The sequence below is a fragment of the Sceloporus undulatus genome, chromosome 4 (genome assembly GCF_019175285.1).
Source record: "Sceloporus undulatus isolate JIND9_A2432 ecotype Alabama chromosome 4, SceUnd_v1.1, whole genome shotgun sequence".
Lineage (NCBI taxonomy): Eukaryota > Metazoa > Chordata > Lepidosauria > Squamata > Phrynosomatidae > Sceloporus > Sceloporus undulatus.
The window spans coordinates 138,704,365-138,727,110 of record NC_056525.1 but is presented as its reverse complement, the minus strand read 5'-3'; the positions used below and the strand labels follow the sequence as shown (position 1 = coordinate 138,727,110).

Sequence of the window (22,746 nt, the reverse complement as noted above, 5' to 3'; positions counted from 1 at the left end):
TAAACTGTGTCTCCCACCTAATCTGTGCTACAGCAACAAAAGTGGTACTATTCCCATATTTGTTCCCATTAGCCCCTTAAAGACTTATAGACCTTTAAAGCCCTACATGGCTTGGGTCCAACCTATTTGTGGGATCGCCTTCTTCCATACAATCCGCCCTGCAGACTGAGATCCTCTGGGAAAAACCTTCTTCAACCAATAAAGACCAGGTTGACAACGGTTACGCAGAGGGCATTCTCATCGGCCGCTCCCAAATTATGGAATGGCCTGTTGGAAGAGATCTGGAACATCATCCCTAGTTGTTCTACTCCAGTTGCCCATCTTTTAATTGTTTTATTACTAATTTTAATCTTGAACTTGTAATTTGATTGTTTATTTTGATGTTGGCGGAGGGTTGTAATAGTAATAGTAATAAAATTTATTCGGTCTTTGACCAGTATAAAAACAAAACCACACAAACAGCGTATCAGTATAACAGTAACAGGTTAAAATATAAACTGATAGTAGACTATACATATACAATATCCTAACAGATCTTTCTACATGGTAATAAAATGACCATTTGTCAGTTGAGGGCACAGTTTACAAACAATATAACAAAATTTAGCCACCTTATGGGATACTGTAGAATCATTGTTGTTCAATAGGAGGCGTAAATAGAAGGAGTCAGTTTTACCTGGGAATTTACTCGGTAGTGGGCTAATCAGTTGGTGATGAATGTCTCTATAGAATTGACAATAAAGGAGAACATGCTCATTGGTTTCAACAGCGCCCAAGCCACATGGGCAAAAACGAAGTTCAAAAGGTGTTTTTTTGAATCTACCTTCCAACATGACCGTAGGCAACACACTGAAACGTGCCAGAGTTAAAGCCCTTCTAAACTTCGGGAGGGTAACATGGAACAGATATGGAGCTGAGGAGGGGACCAAAGCTTGAACACTGAACATGGCATATTTTGAGAGGGAAGCAAAGTCCATGTATCTTTCTACTTCTAGGATTTTTTGTTTAATAATAGATTTAGCTCTATTGGCATCAAGCTTTAGAATTTCATTTTTGTTGAGACCTAGCTCATTTAATTTCTTGAGAAGAGAAATTTCCCAAGAGGATTTAAAAGAATCCAGAAAAATTAAATTTGTCAGACCTCCAGAAGTTTTGTGCAATTTTTGCCAATAGGTAAGTATACTGATCCACAGACTAGATTCTATTTTAATAGTCCCAGCCTCCCTTCTAAGGGTGGAGGGTTGAGTTATGTAATGTTGATTATATTCTGCTATGTGTTTTTATTTCTTCTTACTGTAACTCACCTCGATCCGTAGAGAGAGGTGGGATATAAATATTATTATTATTATTATTATTATTATTATTATTATTATTATTATTACCACGAATCTTGACAACTTCAAAAGAGCTGTCAATATAGATCTTTTCTGACTGGCCTCTCCTAAATGATTCAGCCAGTCTTCCATGGATGCAAACATTACAAAGAACACCCAAACAGCCCATCCCCTTGATTATTATATGGCTTGATTATTATTTTATTTTAAATGTTTAATTGTTTTAATTGTTTATTGTTTAATAATATTTTAGTGTGGTAAGGTGGGGGGGAGGGAATTAACGGGATGTATTTTAACTGTATGTTGTCTTTTATCTGATATTGTGAGCTGCCTTGATCCTACGGGAAACATGACATATAAATAAGACATTATTATTATTATTATTATTATTATTATTATTATTACAGTATTAGAGCATAGTAACATATTAGAAAGTAAATCTTTATGGAATGAATTGTTTTTCCCTCTTCTTTCAAACATATTAAGGTATTCTTAACAAATGCTGCCAATGTATTTTTATTGGAACCATGTACTGAAATACCTGCACTCCTGAAGGAGCAAGTTGGTGCATGCAGAGCAGTTTTAAGTATATTCAGGCGCATGATCATGGAACTTCCAATGGATAAAAAGACCTGGTATGCCTCACTTAAACTTATGAGTGGTTGATTCAGACATGTAAGATATCTGAAAAACTTTCTGAAACATTCAAGATATAGTTAGGTTACATTTCTATGCATGGTTGCTAGGAATTATGTACCATTAAATATTCAGATTCATCAGTTTCTCAATAACTGTATTAGAATTCAAAGATATAGCCGTGTTAGTCTGTAGAATCAATATGTAGAGAGATCTTGCAGCACCTTTGAGACTAACTGAAAGAAAGAAGTTGGCAGTATGTGCTTTGGTAGACTTCAGTCTACTTCCTCAGTCTACCTCCAAAAGCATCTCTACATACTCAATAATTGTGTGTTGCCCTGCAGTACATTATTTTATTACATAGTCTTACCTGGTAGATTGAAGTTACAAATATTATAAATTAAAACATTATAAATAGCCACAACTAAAAACATTATATGCCAATCACAACCTTAAAATCTTGGGTGAATTATATGTTTTCCTGTGGTAATGCTTCTAAAATTTATTTTTGTTAAGGCTGCATCAAAATCACAGTCATATTTTTGATTTTGCTCTTGCTTCTGCATTTTTCAGAAATATATGTTTCTACTCTCCATATCCAATAATAGTACTTTGAATTTATTGTGAAAAGTGCCATGGTAACATTTTCAGTTTGTGATGGTCACAAAAATATTAAAGTTGTTGCTTTTAGAACACTGTGATGATGACCTATGGCACTGTCAGAATTGTAGGGCAACATAGGTGGTCTAAATACTCTGAAGGCACCAGATGCATTTTGATCTTGGAAATGAAGTAAGGTCAGCCCTTGGTAGTACTTAGATGTGGACCACCAACAAGGTATTGCAGAGGAAGGAACTGGCAAAACCACTTCTAAGAAAACCCTATAAAATTATTGGGATTGCTGTAAGTCGACAGGCAACTTGAAGGTGCATAAGAACACACACACACACACACACAAAATATAGAGATAAATGTTATTTTAGACATTTTATATATTTTTCACATTCAAGATAAACTTATTACATACTAACTTATTATATAATTTATTGTTTGATTTGTTTCTAATGTCTCCCCCCGCCAACTTTGTCATAGGGAGCAACTGCTACAAATTCTTCTCAGGATAACAGAAGCTATCATGAGCAAATCAAAAGATAACCAAATACAAGATGAATTTGCTCAGAGTTTAGCAGGTTTACTATTCCGGGTATGTTTCACTTTTTGTTGAAAACATAAAGCAGAAGATTATAATGTACTAAAACTTGTATCCCTTAGTGCTTTTGGAAAGGTGATAAAATAAAGTGGCAGTATGCGAGCATGTTTTCCCTGTAACGGATCTCATGTTTGTAAACAATGTATGACATTGATTATTTTGATGTTTCCCAATGACTAGAACAGGATTTCCTGGATTTACATAGGTTTGTCATTCAGTGCAGATGAAAATAGCTGCAATATAATCAAATGGTGAATCTTTTAACTTCTCTGTAAGGAAAGACAAGCAGCCTGGGGAGGAGTGCAATGGGGAGGTGATCAAAAGAAAGGTGTAAGCATACTAGCTGAATGGGGATGTATATCTCAGCAGTTATGAAATATATAGATTTCTACTTTTATAGCTGTTTTACTTCTTGGTTGCTCTTCCATAGACCAATTTCTCCATGCTCTTGTCTTATTACTGCACTTTCTCACAGCTCAAACGATCCACGAATTGGCTCGCTATGTAAAACACTATGTGTTTCCCTCTGGTAAAATGCAGTTGGGTGGATGTTGCTGTATTTTCAAAAATGATTGAGGTTATCTAGATCAAGGGAGAGGAGAGAACCACTTTGGGGTGCTAGGCTGTATTCCCTTTCCAGCGTTACACAGGCTAGGTCAGTGATGGTGAACCTTTTAGAAGCCGAGTGCTCAAATTGCAACCCCAAACCCACTTACTTATTGCAAAGTGTCATGTCCCTCTGGCTTTGTAGTAACAAACTCTGGCAAACTCTGTGCTGGGGCGATGGCACATGTGCCCACAGAGGGCTCTGAGTGCCACCTCTGGCACGCGTGCCACAGGTTCGCCATCACTGGGCTAGGTGTAATCATGTCCTTTGACATCACAGAATCCCTGGTTGCAGTACTGAATAGGGCTTCCAACTGGCACTGCAATTGTAGCTTTGCTCCTTCTTTGTCTTTCCCATGTGGGGTGAGGCTGTACCCTGGTCCAAGTGCCAACTGCTTGTGTCTAGGAAAGTGCCCAGGCCACATTTTCTCCCATTAAGAGGATGTGAACCCAAAGACAGTGTGCAGAAGCATTCCCTTAACTAACACCAGTGTTACTAGTTTCACTCATGCTGCGCTTTTTAAACTCACCACTGTCATTTCCAGTTTGAGACTGGAGACAACAGTGGAGATTTCCTTGGGAATTGCTAGCCTTTCCAACTGGAAAATTGAATGGTACAGGAGGGGTGGGAAATCTCAGCTACTATTTCAGGTGGTAGGTAAAAGAAGGGCCCTCCTCTCTGTTCTATCTTGGGAGGATCAATGGCAGAGAATCTCCAGCTGGCAGGATCTTGTGGGGAGGGAATCCTTGGATCTTTTGTAGGCCAGATTGGACAGATTACACTCAACAATAGAAGGTTCCCCTCTCCTGATCTAGTCTAGGTTTAAGCAAGTCCAAACTTATTTGCTTTCTACTATTATCTTCATTTCATATAGAAACCATTGCATTTGCTAAGTTGTTTTGCCACCTTGTGCTCAGCCTCAGATATTATATATTTCTGGCATTTTTAACACCATAAATGAGTTTGCAAAGAATGCATTATATTATAGTAGCAAAGGAAGAAGAGAGATTGTGAGAGCATGAACAAATGGACTGAACATGTATCCTAAATTACATCTGAAACACTTCAACTTTTAGAAATCACAGCTAAAAATGTTTGTGCGTAGAATGTTACTGCTTTTGCACTGATGGCTTTAGTGTTTAGTTAATATAATATAGAAATGGCTGCCATGACTAATATGTTTATTTCTGTACTTTATCATTAACTTTAAAAATCAATGAGTGTAAAATTCTAAGTGAGAAGTCATTCTGTTTTCCCCTTTACCTTTGTCTCACCACCACAGACTCTCATTGTGGCTTGGATCCGAGCTAATCTAAGTGTCTATATTTCTCGAGAGTTGTGGGATGAATTGCTACGGGTGCTGTCATCTCTTACAGACTGGGAAGAGCTAATCATAGAATGGGCTAACATCATGGACTCTCTAACATCTGTCTTAGCAAGAACAGTGTATGGTGTTGAAATGACCAATTTGCCCCTGGATAAGCTAAGTGAGCAAAAAGAGAAAATACAAAGGGGAAAAGGTAAATCTTGGTTAGGTTAAAATCCTTACAGTAGAGTGTTTTAAACTATATTAAGTTTTGTTGTTTACCAAGTAAAAAATATTGTACTATGCCTACATGTCAACCGTGTCATAGGATTTCCTTGCTAAGATTTCTTCAATGGTAGTTTGCTATTGCCTTACTCATAGGCTGAGAGTGTGACCGGCCTAGATTCACATAATGGATTTCTGTACCAGAGCAGGTATTTGATCCCTGGTTTCCCAGAGTCCTAGAGGTGAAACCCACGGCCTGGAAGGAGTGGCTGAGATCGAGCTGGGACCACGGTGACTGCCCGCCGTCTCCTAAATAGCAGTAGCAATAGCAAGTACATTTCTATACTGCTTATCAGTGCACTTAAGCACTCCCTAAGTGGTTTACAAAATGTAAGCTAATTGCCCCCAACAATCTGGGTACTCATTTTAGCAAACCCTGGGCTGGTATTGAACTCGCAACCTTATGGTTTGTGAGTGAGTGGCTGCAGTACAGACATTTAACCACTGTGCTACCAGGGCCCAAAGTGGGCCACCACTGCAATCCTAAGCAGCCACTGGCAGGAGCAAATTATATCTGTTCTTTTTTGGACCAGCTTTTCCCCAGTTAACGCGACCTTGGAGTGTCATGTAAACACCACACACCCCCAAAGCAGCCAGAAGTTGTGCATTTCGTGCCCTAGTCCAACACTCAGACCATTACATCACACTGTCTCTCACTTGCCTAATAAGTGTATTCAATACTAACTGCTGCTCTGTTCAAAAACAGAGCCCAATTTCCTCCCTAGTGTTTTCAGTTTCTTCTCACTTCTGCCTTCTTTCAGCCATTTCTCTGCCACCCACCTTATATGCCCCAACTGCCACCTTCCTCTCCCCAGCGTAATGACCACAAAAAGTAATCACTTCTATGCAGGACATAACAGAGAGAAAATGGATGCACACAAAGAGTTCTTCTGAGGAGATCTGTTTTGAAGTTCCAAATACTCACAGAATTTAGAGGACCTCACTCCCTATTAGGAGAGTTTCTGGGGTCTCAGTATTGATCAGATGTACCCATGTTCTTTGAGCGTGGGCAAGGAGTAAATGATATTTTATGATCTGGAAAGAAAAATTAAGATTTTATTTATAACTAGCTTTTCTCCCAAGAAATTGGACTCAAGGAAATAAACAATAAAAAAGTACAAGTTAAAAACATAAACAAATTAATTAACTTTAAAAGCAATTAAAAACAAACTTTTCAAAAGGCAGCATCTGCCCAGATTAAAATCCACTTTTAATTACCAGTGTTAAGTCTGAACACTTTGCCTGAATAAAAGCAGAGCAAGGAGAGGTCAGCTTAATCTCACTTGACTGGGAGTCCCTTGTCACATCCTTATGACCATGCCTCTGAGCGGGCAGAACATGCCTTTGAGTACTGTCAGGCTCATATAAATGAACATCCTTCTGGTAGCTTAGACCTGAATCATATGTCGGTAATGTCTAGGGCAATTATTAGCAATTGAAGGCTGATCATTTAAATGATAAATTTGTGTAAATAAATATAATTAGTCCCTCGCTATAGCACACATTGCACTTCTGTGCTTCTGGTGTAGATCTGAATAGGCCAATGCTTGTGATGTTATGTGGATTAGCAGGAGTGAAGATGCTGACATAGAAAGTAAAATTTCTATTTGTCTTTTCTCATTTGCCCAAAGGCTAATAGCCTAAGATTCTCTACCATATATGAGCAGTTTCTTTTTATATGACACAATAAAAGTACAAACAATGAACAGATAGCATTGTGCGTCCTTATTTAAATCTAGATGCCTCTCAGTGTCTAAATTGCAACTTTTCCTCACCTTTTCTATGTAGTTTCTATGTGATGGATTGTTTTGATGTTTTAGAGCTCTGGCAAGGATAAATGGAAGACTTTTACCATATGAAAATATAGGACATCCTACAACGGGTGTGGAAATGGGAAATGTTAAAACATTTCCATTTACTAATGAGATTTAATAAACAATAATTGCATTTTAAAAAGCAAATTTTGGGGCTTCTTTTTCTGCTTATTTAGACCCACTTCTTGACTTTGGAAACTGGGATTTCACAAATGACTGTTCTGCATAGTTGTGAATGTTTGGGCTTTACATCAGGGTGGACAGGCTTGTGGGATATTCTTAATTTTACACGTCAATTCCCTATATCCTCCATCCAGATGCAAAACATACGCACATAGAATCAAATAATTCTGACCTGAGGAATTGGTTTTGAATGTGAGAATTGAACTCAGTTCACTATTGTTCCAAGTGAAAATTCATGCCTGAATACTCCATCCTACTCACACTTTTATTTTGTCAATATAATAATAGCAGGATGTCAGTAGGAGTGGAAAGAGTACAGTCTGCCCCCCATATCCACAGATTCTGCAGCCACGGATTCAACCATCCACAGCTTGAAAAAAATTCTAAAACCCAAAAAGCAAACCTTGCTTTTTGCCATTTCATAACTATATATAATGGGACTTGAGCCTCCACAGATTTTGGTATCCACTGGGAATAGAGATTCTAGAACCAAACCAAGGATACCAGGGGCCTGCTGTATTTAAATATTCAGAAAATGGTCAAAACCCACATTTTTAGTGTCAAGAAATCCTGATGAGAAGAATCTTAGGTTTAGGGCTTATTCTGCACAAAATTTAAAGATGGTTGTTTTGTGCAGAAAACAGCACTTTATGTGCAGGAAACAGCATTTTCTGCACAGAAAATGATATTTCTATGCAGGAATTTCATTTCTTGCACAGAAAATTCTGCACTTGGGGACTTTACACAAAATTTGCATGTGTATGATTTGCATAGAAAATAGCATTTGCTGCACAGAAACCTTCACTTTCTGCACAGAAAATAATGCATCAATGCAGGAATGTTATTTTCTGCACATAAAATGCTGTTTTCTGCACATAACAACCACACATAAACTTTGTGCAGAAGAGGCCCCAAATTGCAAATAGTCTTCAAAAACTACTTTGTTTTAAATACTTTCTCAGAGCAGGAGAGAAATAGCCAAAATTACTTATTGCTTCATTTGAGAAGAGACTTAGTAAGAAATAACTTCTCCAAATTTCAATAATGTTGTAACTGCCACTGTGAGAGTGTTGGGAGTAAAATACCTATGGTGTTCTTCTTTAGATTAACCAGATGTCTGTCAGTAGATCCTAATCTACACTCTACCTGGTGCCTGATGTGGCAGATGAGTTTGCTGAGGTCTGCAGTCCCCCCCAGTAAATGCCCATTTCAGAATGTCAAATGGGGCCATTATTCAATAGTGTTATTCCGGCACTGCATATGTAATTCCAAACTTTGCATACAAAGGGATTTCCAGTGTAGTTTCCAATTGTTAATCTGGTTAGAGAACCAGTTGCATGTTCAGTTACAGAACTAATTGTGCAGGCTGTGGCACAATTGCATGCACAACTGGTTGCATATCAAATAGTGGTAGCATGCCTAGGAACCATAGGTACATATGCTACCACTTATGTGGGGCAGATTGTGTAGGGAGAGGCATTCCTCCAAGTAACTCAGGCCCGAGCCACGTAGGACTTTAAAGGTAATAACCAACACCTTGTATTGCGCCCGGAAGCTAATTGGCAGCCAGTGAAGAGATTTTAAGACTGGTGTTATATGGTCAAACTGAGATGTACCGGTGACCAATCTGGCTGCTGCATTTTGGACCAATTGAAGCTTCCGAACTGGGTATAAGGGTAGCCCCAAGTAGAGTGCATTATGGAAATCTAGACGAGAGATTACTAGTTCATACTAGGCACTCCTGGCTGTCGCATCTATTTGAGATGACAACTGCAAAGATGAATCCAGGAGTACTCCCAAACTGCAAACCTCGTCCTTTTGGTGAAGTGTGACCCCGTCCAGGACTGGCTGACAAAACTCCATCCCTGGACTTAGGGTACCTATCGCAAGTACCTCTGTTTTCTTTGGATTCAGCCTGAGTTTGTTTCCCCTCATCCAGAGTAGTAAAATAACTTCCAAAGCCACATGTTTGGTTACAGAAGAAGTGCACATAATTTTGCTTACCTTGAAAGATTTATTTTATCCCATGGGGGTGTTTGTTTTGGTTTTCAGAAAGAAAATCCTTTATAGAAACTGAAGTCTCTCTTTCTAGCTGAGTTTCTGTTATATATATAAAAAGAAAAAAAAACACTCCCACATGCTATTTCTGGGATAAAGATATCTTCGAACCAAGCTGTAGTTTATTTATTAGAGGGACACACACCCCATCAGCATTTTTTTCGTGTACAGAAGGAAAATTAGACATGACTGAAATTCACAAGAATTTGTTCTGTTTACTGTTATACAAGCGGCAATGTAGATGGACTACATTGTAGGGGTACTTATGTGTAAATTCTACAGTAAAAATGAATTTGGGGTAAAAACTTTCTCCATCTTATTGGATAAAATGAATCTCTCTGAATAAGCATGGGGTGTTCTAATGGGACTTCCCAGTATATTCTTCTCATTGCTTGAATCACTATCTTGAAATAGTTTTCCTTATTCAGAGAGTTTTCTTGCAGTATTGACATGAAAAACCTCTTCTTAAATTAAAGGTAACTTCAACTGAAATGATTATAAGGGACATTTATATATGGGATTAGTCAGTTTATTATTGCACTAATTTGATGGATTCATGCATATTTAAACTTCCTTTTGGTGTGTTTCAATGTTAAATGCCCTGGAGTTACATTCCTTCTATATTCCACTATCTAAAAGGTGGCATTTTGGAACCTCAGAAGGGAGCTGCTGTTGGAAGATCATTTTCTTTAAGCTGGAAAAATCATCCTGAAGTTGTGGAACCAATGAGGTTTAGGAGTGCTACTACCTCAGGAGTACCAGGCGTTGAGAAAGCAAGGAATATAGTGCGTCAGAGAGCAACAGGTTAGGCACAGGCCATTTGATGTCCTAATTATCAATCAGAAATTTAAATTCAAATATAAAGTGATTTTATATTTCATAGTAGTTAAAATGCATTTATGTCATTTAATATTGCATTCTTTGTTCATGTGAACTGCTGTTTAATGTGCATTTTTTTATGGCCCAGATGCTCTAGAGAATTGGCAGCCCCTTTCTTTAGCTAAGTGTTGTTTCATCAACTACATATGAGCCAAGAGATTGGAGGCGTGATTTTGTTAGAGCGCTCTCTCCCGTAGCATGCATGAGGCATTGGACCTTTACTGTTCAGCTTAAGAAGAAAAAAATAACTTTCTTTTAATGTGTTGGATTTTTATTGTTAATTATCAAGGCCACATCAGTCTGGTGATAAATTTATTAACAGCTTCTATGGACAGTTGCTGCCCTCTTGATGCAACTTTCTTATGGTACAGCAGCTTCTTAAACTGCCAGACAACAGAGATGGGTAGTGAGGTTCTGTCCACAGATGGACTAAGCTGTGGTTTGAACATCTGTGTCAAAAGAAAGTTGCATCACCATGCATATTGAGTTACCTATCAATACTTTTTTTGAGTATTAGATAATTTTGGAACAACATATATGTAAGACATAACACATGTCCCAGTGGTACATATTTTACTCCTGATTTTCTGATACCTTTTCTGATACCACTGTCTTTGCCCTTTAGAAGAGTATGCTAACGTGCACATTCTCTCATTATGTTGTGTTGCCACTGAGTGACATTTGTTGCCATCTTCCTACAGACATAAATATATTCCTCACTGACAGTCTATCTGTTTTAGAATAAGCCAGCATGTAGGCAAAGGATATGATAGTAACAGAAACAGCAGACACAAAATACAAACAAGAATAATGAACATTTCTTGTAAATAATCCACTCTTTGTGACTGATTCAAGCTATGGAAGTTCTAACGGAAATTCTCTCCATGCTCTAACAGTTCCTCTATTGGGAGATTTAGAAAACTGATTTTGCAAAAATTGGCATCTTTAATAAATGATGCATAACTTCTTAGATTACACTTCACTGAATTCCTGTTCAGCAGGGAAAAAAGTGTGCATGTGATTTCATGTTTAAGAAACTTTTCAGTTGCTTTCCTCTTTCTCTTTCATGCAATATCCTATTGAAGAATATATTTCATTACTGTTTTGACTTCTGTTAATTTATTTTTCCCTGGAAGCTAAGCGAAGCCAGTCTATCAGCAACTGTGCTCATCTCTGTGAGGCTTTGCCATCCACTAAAAGTGTACCTCTTCTCCTTCACACTGTGAGCTCTCTCTTACCTGGTATCTCTTATACTTCTTACTCTCACACGCTGTCAGGTATGATACTTAAAACTGTTTTGCTTCTGAATAGTCTGTATTTGTATTGCCATATGTCCTACATTCTGAACATTAATATTTTTATAATGCTGTGTTTTGAATGATAGCAGTGATGTATGGTATGCAAGTTCTCTCTAAAGCAGCTTTGAAGTTCTCTAAACAGAAAGCCATTTCTAGATTCTTTGAGGGTCACCACTCCTTCACAGTATCCATTGCATTACTTCTATTAATCATCTTTGAATTCTGACAAACTTTTCTCCTTCTCCTCTGCGCCCCACCCCAGTTCATGCCAAAGTGCATATACTGCATGGATGTATTTCCCATCAAAACAGATGTCAATTTGAGCTCTATGAGGGGGGATTACTGAGTGTCCACTGTTTTAGCAATTCTAAAAATGTGGTTTTGAATAATGTTGCTTTGGGGTCTATTATATGTTTGACTTTCTTAAGGCACTTGAAAATCTACCTCCATCCTTACAGTTGTGCATATGTAGTAATAGTCATCATAGTTTATTAATGCTAGATCATAGGCCATTTGCAAAAAAACAAAACAAGTGAGTTCAATAAAAAAGTGCAACATGAAATAAATAGCATATAGATCTAGAACACTTTAAAAATTCAATAAGATTAAAACACTTTGAACAGAAACAACAGTGCATCGATTATATAAGAGCATCCCCATAACTATTAGCTGCAATATCAGTAATAAATCTTTCCCAAATTTTTATTGCTGTCAAGACAAAATGCGATATGTAATGTACAGCTATTGACATAAATCAAGTTACTTCAACATATAATGTTTCAGTGCTGAGAGTTAGGGCTAGAACAGTCAGCCCAAAAAGGGTGGATTGGAGCTATCCCAGAGCCAGTTGATCCAGAGCCGCAGCAACCATATGCCGTGGCCCCAATCAACCCTGGATTCAACCCAAATAGGAGAGGAAAAGATCCAGTTCTCTTTGGGCCGGTAAAAAGCTGCCTTAAGCAGCCCTACCTCAACCTCATGGTGGCTTCAAGCTGCTCCAGCAGCATGTGACATATAAACATGTGCCCCTGGAGTGTCTTGAAGCCACCTATGTCTGCTTGGCCAGGGCAGCTTCCAGGCATCTTGGGTGCATGTGGCATCTGAACGCCATGACCCCAAGCCATGCAGAAGTAGGCTTTTCAGGCCAGCCTATTCTGGCCCTTAGTTATGTTTTGCCAGGTAATTACCTAGCCAGAAACTATTAACCTAGATATGAAAAGTTGTTAGAAGGGTTGAATCTTCATTGCTGCTGAGATAGCAAAATACAGTGGCACCTCAGTATCTGCGGACTTGCCATCCGCGGATTTGAGCATCTGTGGATGGCAAGCCTGCTTTGTCCCCAATGGCGGCATGGCCACACAGCCGTGCTGCCATTGGGAACAGTTGATCCAAAGTCCCCCATCCCTCTTTCTTTCTTTTTTTCCTTCCTTCCTTCCTTCCTTCCTTCCTTCCTTCCTTCCTCTTTCCCCACTCCCTCACCTGAGGCTTCTGCCCCAGCTTGGCTCTGGGAGTGGAGGCTGGAGCTCCATCAGCCAGAGGGAGCTGGAGCCAGGGCTTATCTTGGAACCTCCCCACCCCCAGGCCCAGCACCTGGTACAGAGCTTTCAGGCTCCAAGAGCCAAGCTCCGGCACTGGCTCCGGCACCTTCCAGCTGACTGGGGCTCCAACTTGGCTTCAGGGGTAGTGTGGAGATAAAGGCTGAAGCCCCATCAGATCGAGGGAGCCAGCATTCGCACTGGGACTTGGGTCATAGAGCCTGGAGGCTCCGTCCCAGTTGTTGTGCCTGGGGGTGGGGGCTCCAAGACTCAAACTCCAGCTCTGTCTGGCTGATGGGGCTCCAGCCTCCGCCCCCCCAGAGCCAAGCCAAGGCAGAAACTTCAGGGGGGAGGAGGAAGGAAGGACAGAAGGGGAGGGAGGGAGTACTTCAGTCCCATTATCCCTAATGGTGATGCAGCCATGTGGCTGCACCTCCATTGGGAAAAATGAGACTTGAGCATCTGTGGATTTTGGTTCCAGAATGGATCCCCAGCTCATACCGAGGACCCACTGTAGTTTAAATAACAATTGAATTCATGGCTTATACATTATACATGTCTTATACATTCAGAGATTCTGTTTACCTTGCCCCCTCTTGAAACAGGAATTTTCCATCAGTGACTTATGGGCTGAGCCGTGTGTGTGTGTGTGCACATGCACCTTATCCCACCATTTCAAAATAATCCTCTACCCTTGTTCAGACTCTGGGGTCTCTATGTCATTTTCCTTTGCTCCCAAAATGCAAATAACAATTAACCTGTGGTTCACAGAGCAAATGTGACCTGAATCAAACAACACTGTATAAATGAATAAAAAAATAATTTCTGTAAAGATCAGTATATCCTTCTCTATTGTTGATCAGCAGCATTGGAAAGCTTGTGCTATATCAGCAAAACACTTTGACCCTAAAACTGCAAATAGCTAGATATGACACTAGCATTTGACTTACAGGGGCTGCATCCGCACTGCGGAAATAATCCAAGTTGACACCACTGGCATGGCTGAATGCTATGAATTCTGAGATGTATAGTTTTGTGAGACACTTAGCCTTCTCTGTCAGAGGGCTCTGATGCCACAACAAATTACAATTCCCAGGATTCCATAGCATTGAGCCATGGCAATTAAAGTGCTATCAACCTGGATTATTTCAGCAGTGTAGATGCAGCCGGAGGTGAAGAGATGAGTTATTTTTCTTAATACAGTGGTGCCTCGGGATACGAAATGATCGGGTTACGAAATTTCCAGGATACGAAAAAGTTGGATTGGCAAAAACTGTTTCGGGTTACGAAATATTTTTCGGGTTACGAAATTCATTTCGGCGCGAAATTCAAATGCTGCAAAGTGCAGCTATAGGCTTTCCAGTGCTAACGGAAAGCCTTTTCGGGTTACGAAATTTTCGGGTTACGAAAGGAATGGCGGAACGAATTAATTTCGTAACCCGAGGCACCACTGTACTTCCAACCTTATTTACATCTAGTAAAAATATCACTGAATGGGAATGTAATAATAGAGGCACAGCAAAAGCAAATTAGCTTCTTCTAACTTTTACGCTGAAAATCATATGTTACATATTAGTATTTTCCATTATTTCTTGCCCCATCAGTAACCAGGAAAGCCAAAATATAAGTAATGCAAACTGAAAATATATATGCAACTTAGTCATAAATCTGACATTCCCAATGCTCAGGTAAGTGTACATTTTTTGCAGAGGAGTGGAATAGTTTCATGAGAGTATTGTACAGCTTTGTATAATTTATGTAGGCATTAAATGCATATACATATTCTAAATTAGCTTATAATAGTTTAGATTTGGACATTGTACTTCCATGCCAGCTAATACATTGACAGTTGGTATGCACAAAATTGAAAGGATGCTGAATATTAGAGAAGAAAAACATTCCAGATAGTTCACAGCTGCAGGTTTTTCACTCTTAAGCTGTGAGAGCAATTCATTTTGCAAAGAAGGAGCAGCATTCACACAAGTTCTTGATCCTTCTTCATGCCTCAATTTATCCTCAAATTACACCCATCATTTTGCAATAGAGAGCTAATAGTTGGGTTTCTACGTCCATATTTATCACATTTGTTTTGTTTTCTCTGAATGGCAGAGAATGTTAATGTTGTGACTGTCACATACTTTTATTAACATTAATAATTTTCACGTTCTAATTTCTGTATGGCTGAAACATTTCTACATCAAATCCCTACAGAAGCTGAAGAATATCAGCAGTCAGGAAATGGAACAGAAATGGAATATAACCAATCAGAAAGTGTAACAAGAACAGAATGCAACAGTCCATTTTCAGACCAGGAACAATTAACTCGAAGTAGTAGCACCTCAGATATTAGAGACCAGTGCAATTCTGTTTTCCAAGGTAATTTAAAAGAAATAAAAACTAACTTCCTCGATATGTTACTTACACAGTTCTGTGTTTTGGATGAAATTTGAATGTGCAGTTGTTTTATGCAACAATGTTTAAGGCAAATCTTAATTAAAACACATCACATGACAAGTAGTGTATTTTTGTAGGTGTGCAAAATTGTAACCATGGTTGTGTGTTTTTTTCCTATCCCTATGGTACAGATTTAGTTTACTCTCCTTAATATATCCATCCCATTTTTAACTAATGTATCCTCAAAGTTTGGGATTTCCCAGTAGATTGTATCATTGCTATCTAATTTACCAGATGGCGTCATGGTTATATGTACACAATAAAAACAAAGGTAAAGATAATTTTAATTCACTTGATAACTCAGTTTTAATTGATAATATCTACATTTCTTGTATAACAATAATTATTCTTTACTTTATAATTTACAGTTAGAAAAACAGAAAGTTCACAACTCTTAACTTCAGATTCCAGATCTATTGAAGAAGCTAAGGAGATCATGTACAGGGAAAATACAGAGGAAGAGGTAAAATAGAATCATAGAATCATAGAGTTGGAAGAGACCACAAGGACTATCCAGTGCAACCTCCTGCCATCCAGGAACTCTCAGCCAAAGCATCCCCGACAGATGGCCATCCAGCCTCTGCTTAAAGACCTCCAAGGAGGGAGAGTCACCACTCTCCGAGGAAGCGTGTTCCACTGTTGAACAGCCCTTACTGTCAGGAAGTTGCTCCTAATGTTGAGGTGGAATCTCTTTTTCTGTAGCTTGCATCCATTGTTCCAGGTCCTAGTTTCTGGAGCAGCAGAAAACAAGCTAGCTCCCTCCTCAGTATGACATCACTTCAAATATTTAAACAGGGCTATCATATCATACCTTCTCTTCTCCAGGCTAAAAATAGGGCATGGTTTCCAGACCCTTCACCATTTTAGTTGCCCTCCTTTGGACACGCTCTAGTTTCTCAATGTCCTTTCTGAATTGTGGTGCCCAGAACTGGACACAATATTCCAGGTGGGGTCTGACCAAAGCAGAAAAGAGTGGCACTATTACTTCCCTTGATCTAGACACTATACTTTTATTGATGCAGCCTAGAATTGCATTGGTCTTTTTAGCTGCCGCATTGGACTGTTGACTCATGTTCAACTGGTGGCCTACTTGGACTCCTAGATCCCTTTCACACATTGTCTCGTTCAGCCAGGTGTCCCCCATCCTATATCTGTGCATTTCATTTTTTCGCCCTAAATGCAGTACCTTACATTTCTCCCTGTAGCTTTGGCCCAGCTTTCTAGTCTACTCAAGTCAATACAGGGAGAGGTGGGATACAAATTATTATTATTATTATTATTATTATTATTATTATGAATTTTGATCTTGTCCTCTAGGGTGTTAGCTATTCCTCCTAATTTGGTGTCATCTGCAAATTTGATAAGTATGTCCCCAATTCTGTCATCCAAGTCATTGATAAAGATGTTGAATAGCACTGGGCCCAGGACAGAACCCCTTGAGACCCCACTGGTCACTTCTCTCCAGGATGAAACAGAACCATTGTTGGGTACCCTTTGGGTTCGGCCAGTCAACCAATTGCAAATCAATGTAACAGTTACTTTGTCTAGCCCACATTTCACTAGCTTGTTTGCAAGAATGTCATGGAGAACCTTGTCAAAGGCTTTACTGAAATCAAGATATACTATATATCCACAGTATTCCCTTCATCTACCAAGCTGGTAATTTTATCAAAAAATGGCCAGTGAGGAGAAAACAGTGCTAATCTACCTGTTCACCTTCGAGCATATTTTGATCTTTAGACAGCAAAGGCTTTGAAGATAAATGGTTTTTGAATATGTACACTGTGATAATTCTGTTTTTTTAAAAACTTGTCAATGCTGTAGTAATTTTTTAAAAAATATTTTAATATAGGCAAACAACGCTCCAACTGAGTCATATCTCAAAGCAGATGTGCAGCAATCACACGGAAGAGAGAGAGAGAAAAGTGAGTTTCAGTGTAACAGATGTTTGTTATTTTGCTTGTAGCATTTGTGTTAGAACACAGTGAGATCATAAATTGCATTGGTAATAACAACCTTTATTTATTGTTCTTGTTTTAAAGGAAATCCTATTTCACTTGAAATTTTATCCACCATGTAGGTGAAAGTATCAGTAGTGATACGTCCATTGGATACAATAATGAAGTAGACATTACTATGGCTCCCTGGCAATCTTGTGAAGAAAACCATGATGTCAACATGCCAGCTGAGATGTCTGTTGATCCAGATGGATGCCACTGGTTGCACTTGAATCCTTCAGATGCCACCAATTTAACAGGTATTATTTTTGTCTAAGGAAGTGTGCTATGTGTGTGCCTTTATAGATGAAAATATGCATAGTTCCTCATTTTTTGTTATATAATAGCTGATAATAAATAATGCTTTACACAATGTACTATCTTAAGAGACCAAACTTTCTTTGGCTCAGCATCTGTTACCTGTCTGAATCCAAGCAAAGAGTAAGCTATAAGTCTTAACAAAAATTGTATGGTTTTCATAAGACTTAATGACATTTTTCAGCCCTAGAAATCTTAGAAACAACAACAACAACAATATAATAATAATAATACTTTTCTTTATATCCCGCTTATTTGTAAGAAATAAAGCAGCTTCCAACAATTAAAATAATACAGATATACAGAAATAGTAATAATACAAATATATACAATCCCTCTCCCCCTTAAAAAGAATTAAACCATTCTAGAATTAAAATTAGCAATGTTAAAATCAACACATTTCTATTAAAATAACACAATAGCGTAGCGCAAAAGCAGTGGACAAAAGGTGGGGAGCTTGTAGATAAACAGGACACATCTTTATATCTTCTGTATACTGGAGCTCTTCTTGGCTATTTTGCCTTGGTTTCCTGTTCAAAATATGGTATAACTTTTTTTAAAAAAGTGAGAACAGTTATAGTAACTTGCTAGTTAACATCAGTTGAGTCACAGGCTTTCTAACAAAAAGGGGGGACTGAATTAAATTTAGTTTAGCTAAAGTAATTGATTTAACTTGGAATTTCAGCCTTAATTCCAGAATGAAGTAGTTAATTCCAGTATTGACTAATTAAAAGAATGACAGTGCTATAGATCAAACAACTTTTCATTGTTCAGGAGCCTCAGATTATTTGGGGTTTTGCCAAACTATTGTAGAATATACAATAAAAAAATCAAAATAATAACCCATTGGTCACATAAATAATCTGTAGAGAGCCTTTCCTCAGAATGTCTCTGAAATGTACATAAAAGTGAGAAAAATATAGAAGAACATTTGTTAAGTATTCAAGATCCACAACTATATATGGGAAGTCTTTTTTGGTACAGAATTCCCAAATATATATCCTGAAGCCTAACAAACATGAATGGTCTGTAAAGTTGAGATATGCTAAGAGTTGTTAAATAGGATACAGATGCTCATATACCAGTAACATAATATTTGCAATAGGGAAGTAGGCTCTGTTTGCTTTAAAAATGCATATATAGTCGCCCCTCCTTTTTTGTGGGGGATCCGTTCAGGACCCCCTCGCAAAAACAGAGTTTTGCTTATATTCAAGCCCCATTGGTGTGCTCCATTCTTCCCCCTCCGTTTGTCCTTCGTGCATAAATGAGGGACTCGCTCTCAATATCATACAATATTTGTACGGCAACCAAGGCAGGGTCTGACTCCTATTTGTGGTCCCAACAGAAATAGACCCATTAACTAAATTATTGAATGGCAGGTCAATGCTTATATAAAACTTATTTATTCAAGGGTCTTCTCTAGTTGGAACTAACAGAATTCAGGCCTAAATGCTTGTTGCCCAAGTATTAAGACAATTTCAAGGGAGATACCAATCCATAGACCATTTATTTATATGAAAGTGTGTTAGCTTCAGGTACAAATAGCTGGGGTACTTGTATCAAGGATCTAGTTTTCGAAATGCTTTATCATTTCCATTCTCCCCACTCCCATTCATTTTAAATTCTTGTCCTCAAAAGTCAGCATTACATGCTCCTAACAATCACAGAATGCAGAATTGAGCTATCTTGTGAAGGAAAAGATTACCCTTGGGGTTTTTAAATATTTCTGCTACCCTTAGCATTCATCTACATTTGCCAGCATCTACCTTTTGTGCATGGGTGGTATCATTTTGGCTACATGTGGACCAGCACATGGAGAATTGAGATCATGGCTAGTCTATATGATGGTTATGTTGATAAGATATTGGGGTTTGGCGAATTGGCTTGTGATCCTGGCCTGGAAGGTGCGACTGGAGGATGCTCTGGCAGCAATTGGGCCAAAATAATGGTGACCACACGGCCCGCTTACTGCTCCTTTTCGCAGCCTGTTGAGGGCCACAGCAGCAGGACTGGTTCTGGCCACTTTTACTGCCCCATCTGCTTGAGCCCAGGTATGTCTGTGGCACAGATGTGCTAACCCAGCCAGTCCTGTGTTCTTTGAATTCACAGAGAGGCTTTCCTCTGTTTTATGCATCTATGTGGTTGCTTCTGTTTGGGAGCCGTATAATTTCCTACAGATTTATATTCATTCTTGCCTCAAGCAGGTGTTTAAGAAACTCTTCCTATTCTTCCTTATGGAGCAGTTGAAAGCCCAATATGTTTTGGATTCTGGAGAGTTTAGAGGAGTTCTTGACTGTTACTGTCTGCTATGCAATATAAGTACTTTAGGATATGTTGCTTCTGTAGCACTAAAGGGTGCTGAATATCCTCTGATCGGGCACCATCAGAAAAATTCTGTGGTGAATGAATAAAAAAACCCCTTGTTATTTACCACTAGAAAAACATGGCATTTCATCAGCTTTTCCTTTGTCTATTTAGCTACAGAAAGTTTGGTCTCTTGTTTTTGTTTTTCATGTTAATTTCTTCAGGTGGTCTCTGTATTTTGGCAATAGTCCTAACACTCAGTACATGTTGTGTGCATTGCACCTGCAACTGGTGACTTCCTCACAGGTAAATAATTAATTGTTCATATTCTTGGGAGCTGCTGTTACCAAGGACAGAGAAAATACAGAGCTCCCAGTATCTGCATTTTTAAAATTTTCCCCATATAAATGATTAGCTGCCATTACTTCCTAGAAAAAAAGTAATGTGCTGCTCTTGGAAAACTGCCTTATACTATGTGGTATAAGGAAGGATCCCCTCCCCACAAAACCATTGCTTCATAGAATGCAGTGTCTGTTCACAACCTTAGCCATTTTGTGATTAATACAATATAAATAATTTTCCTTTCTAGACAGCAGTGAGTTCCTTGCTGACGACTGCAGTATAATTGCTGGTGGAAATCTTATAGGTTGGCATCCTGACTCTGCTTCTGTATTATGGCGAAGAATACTGGGGATTCTTGGAGATGTAAATGATATCGAGTCTCCTAAAATACATGCCAGGGTTTTTGAATATCTCTATGAGCTGTGGTACAAATTAGCAAAGGTAAGCTTGAATCAGTTTGGTTAGTATAAGTACCAAATGAAAAGTAGAGCAAGAAATATTAACTATTTATTATATCTGAAAATAGTTTTTAAAGTATTTTCAAGCTTTTTAAAACTATATATTGGAGCGATTTGGTTTGAGACTTCCCAAAACAACCAGATACAAAGACTGAGACCATATACCTTATATCTAAAAATTTCAGAAGAAATGTGTAGTTCATTTTAGCAATAGAATATTTTCTTTGTCTTATTAACTACTTGTTTTGGGTTTTGTTTGTTTTATTGTTTAGATAAGAGACAACCTTGCTATCAGTCTGGATAACCAGTCCACTCCTGCTCCACCTATTTTAATTCCACCACTCAGAATATTTGCATCTTGGTTGTTCAAGGTAGGTTTTTAAACAGTGTTTTACAGAATACCAGTAATTTGCCAGAAGCACTTCATGTACCTCTGTTGGAGCCAATCTCATTTTTATTCTCCTTTTGTTCACTATTATTGTATATACTCATGTATAAGTCTAAAAATTTAGGTCAAAAAATTGACCCTAAAAAGTCGACTTATCCATGGCTCAGTGTAAGTATTGTATCTTAACTCTTATTTAAAAGAAGGAGCCATCTCATGATGAAAAGCAAGAGTATAATATGTGAAGCACTGACCCCCTTCTACTCTCTCATCCATTCAGCCTTAAGAGTAGGCACAAAGATTATGTCTGCTGGACTTTTGTAAGTTCTTTGACATGGTTTTGCTTTGCTTCATCTTTTAGATTCTTTTCTATATGCCCCTAAATTTTATCCTTGACTTATTCACGAGTCATAGCAAAATCCATAATTTTGGCCACAAAACTTGCCCTCGACTTACACATGAGGTCAACCTATAGTAGAGTATATACAGTAGTCTTGAATTACAAGACCTAGTGACTTGTAGGTCAGGTTGTCGTAGTGTGTAAATTTTGTAACTTTCTTAGGGCCCAAACGGACAGGCCAAAATAAAGCTGCTTCGGGTCACTTTGAAGGTATGCTGAATTAGATGGTGTTCACTGTTTTCCCACACAAAATCCAGTCTTGCCATAAGCTTTTTTTCATTTCAGCAATATAAATTTCCATGGCAAACTGGTTAGGGGGTAATTTTGTTTCTTCAGTTGTTAAACAGTCATGTGCCATAAATAGTTGCTAATGTATTGCAACTCACCCAGACCCAGTACTAGTATCATACCATAGCTTGGGATAAGATATATAAACTAACTCTGCATCTTAACTGAGAAGAAAGGTTGTATTTTTCTCTCTCTCAAAGAGCAGTGTAACCCACATTGTATCTTCTTAACATATGACATTTAACATCTCTGCTCAAACTGAAATATTGTACTGTAACACTATAATGTTATTGAGATTTCTATTTCTAATCAGATTGTTTAAAATGAAATTACTTAATTTAAAAACAGTATTTGCATAAATGCAGACAATTGCTCTGAATAAAAAAAGACTTTTAAAAATGATTTGTTGATGTTGCTGTTATGTGCCTTTAATTTGTTTATAACTTATGGAAACCCTAAGGTAAATCTATCATGGGGTTTTCTTGGCAAAATTTGCTTAGAAGGGGATTATCCTTGTGTTCCTCTGAGGCTGAGAGAGTGTGATTTGACCAAGGTCAACCCTTAGGTTTCCATGTCTAATCAGGGATCTGAATCCTAGTCTCCAGAATTATAGTTTAATACTCAAACCACTACAACACACTAGTGCTTTTAAAAA

General features: G+C 38.3%; 1 protein-coding gene across 3 annotated transcripts in view; it reads left to right on the top strand.

The window, feature by feature from the left end:
• RALGAPA2 (Ral GTPase activating protein catalytic subunit alpha 2) overlaps window positions 1-22,746 on the top strand; it is a 226,676-nt gene that overhangs the window by 76,393 nt on the left and 127,537 nt on the right. For 2 of the 3 annotated variants that reach the window (XM_042461719.1, XM_042461721.1), the window contains exons 13-23: window positions 1,821-1,969; window positions 3,063-3,174; window positions 5,070-5,307; window positions 10,073-10,237; window positions 11,449-11,589; window positions 15,357-15,521; window positions 15,968-16,062; window positions 17,452-17,524; window positions 17,680-17,856; window positions 20,808-21,001; window positions 21,291-21,389. In XM_042461719.1, the coding sequence (XP_042317653.1) occupies window positions 1,821-1,969; window positions 3,063-3,174; window positions 5,070-5,307; window positions 10,073-10,237; window positions 11,449-11,589; window positions 15,357-15,521; window positions 15,968-16,062; window positions 17,452-17,524; window positions 17,680-17,856; window positions 20,808-21,001; window positions 21,291-21,389 (1,608 nt within the window). The remainder of the gene's footprint in view (window positions 1-1,820; window positions 1,970-3,062; window positions 3,175-5,069; window positions 5,308-10,072; window positions 10,238-11,448; window positions 11,590-15,356; window positions 15,522-15,967; window positions 16,063-17,451; window positions 17,525-17,679; window positions 17,857-20,807; window positions 21,002-21,290; window positions 21,390-22,746) is intronic. The other variant, XM_042461720.1, reaches the window with a different exon arrangement.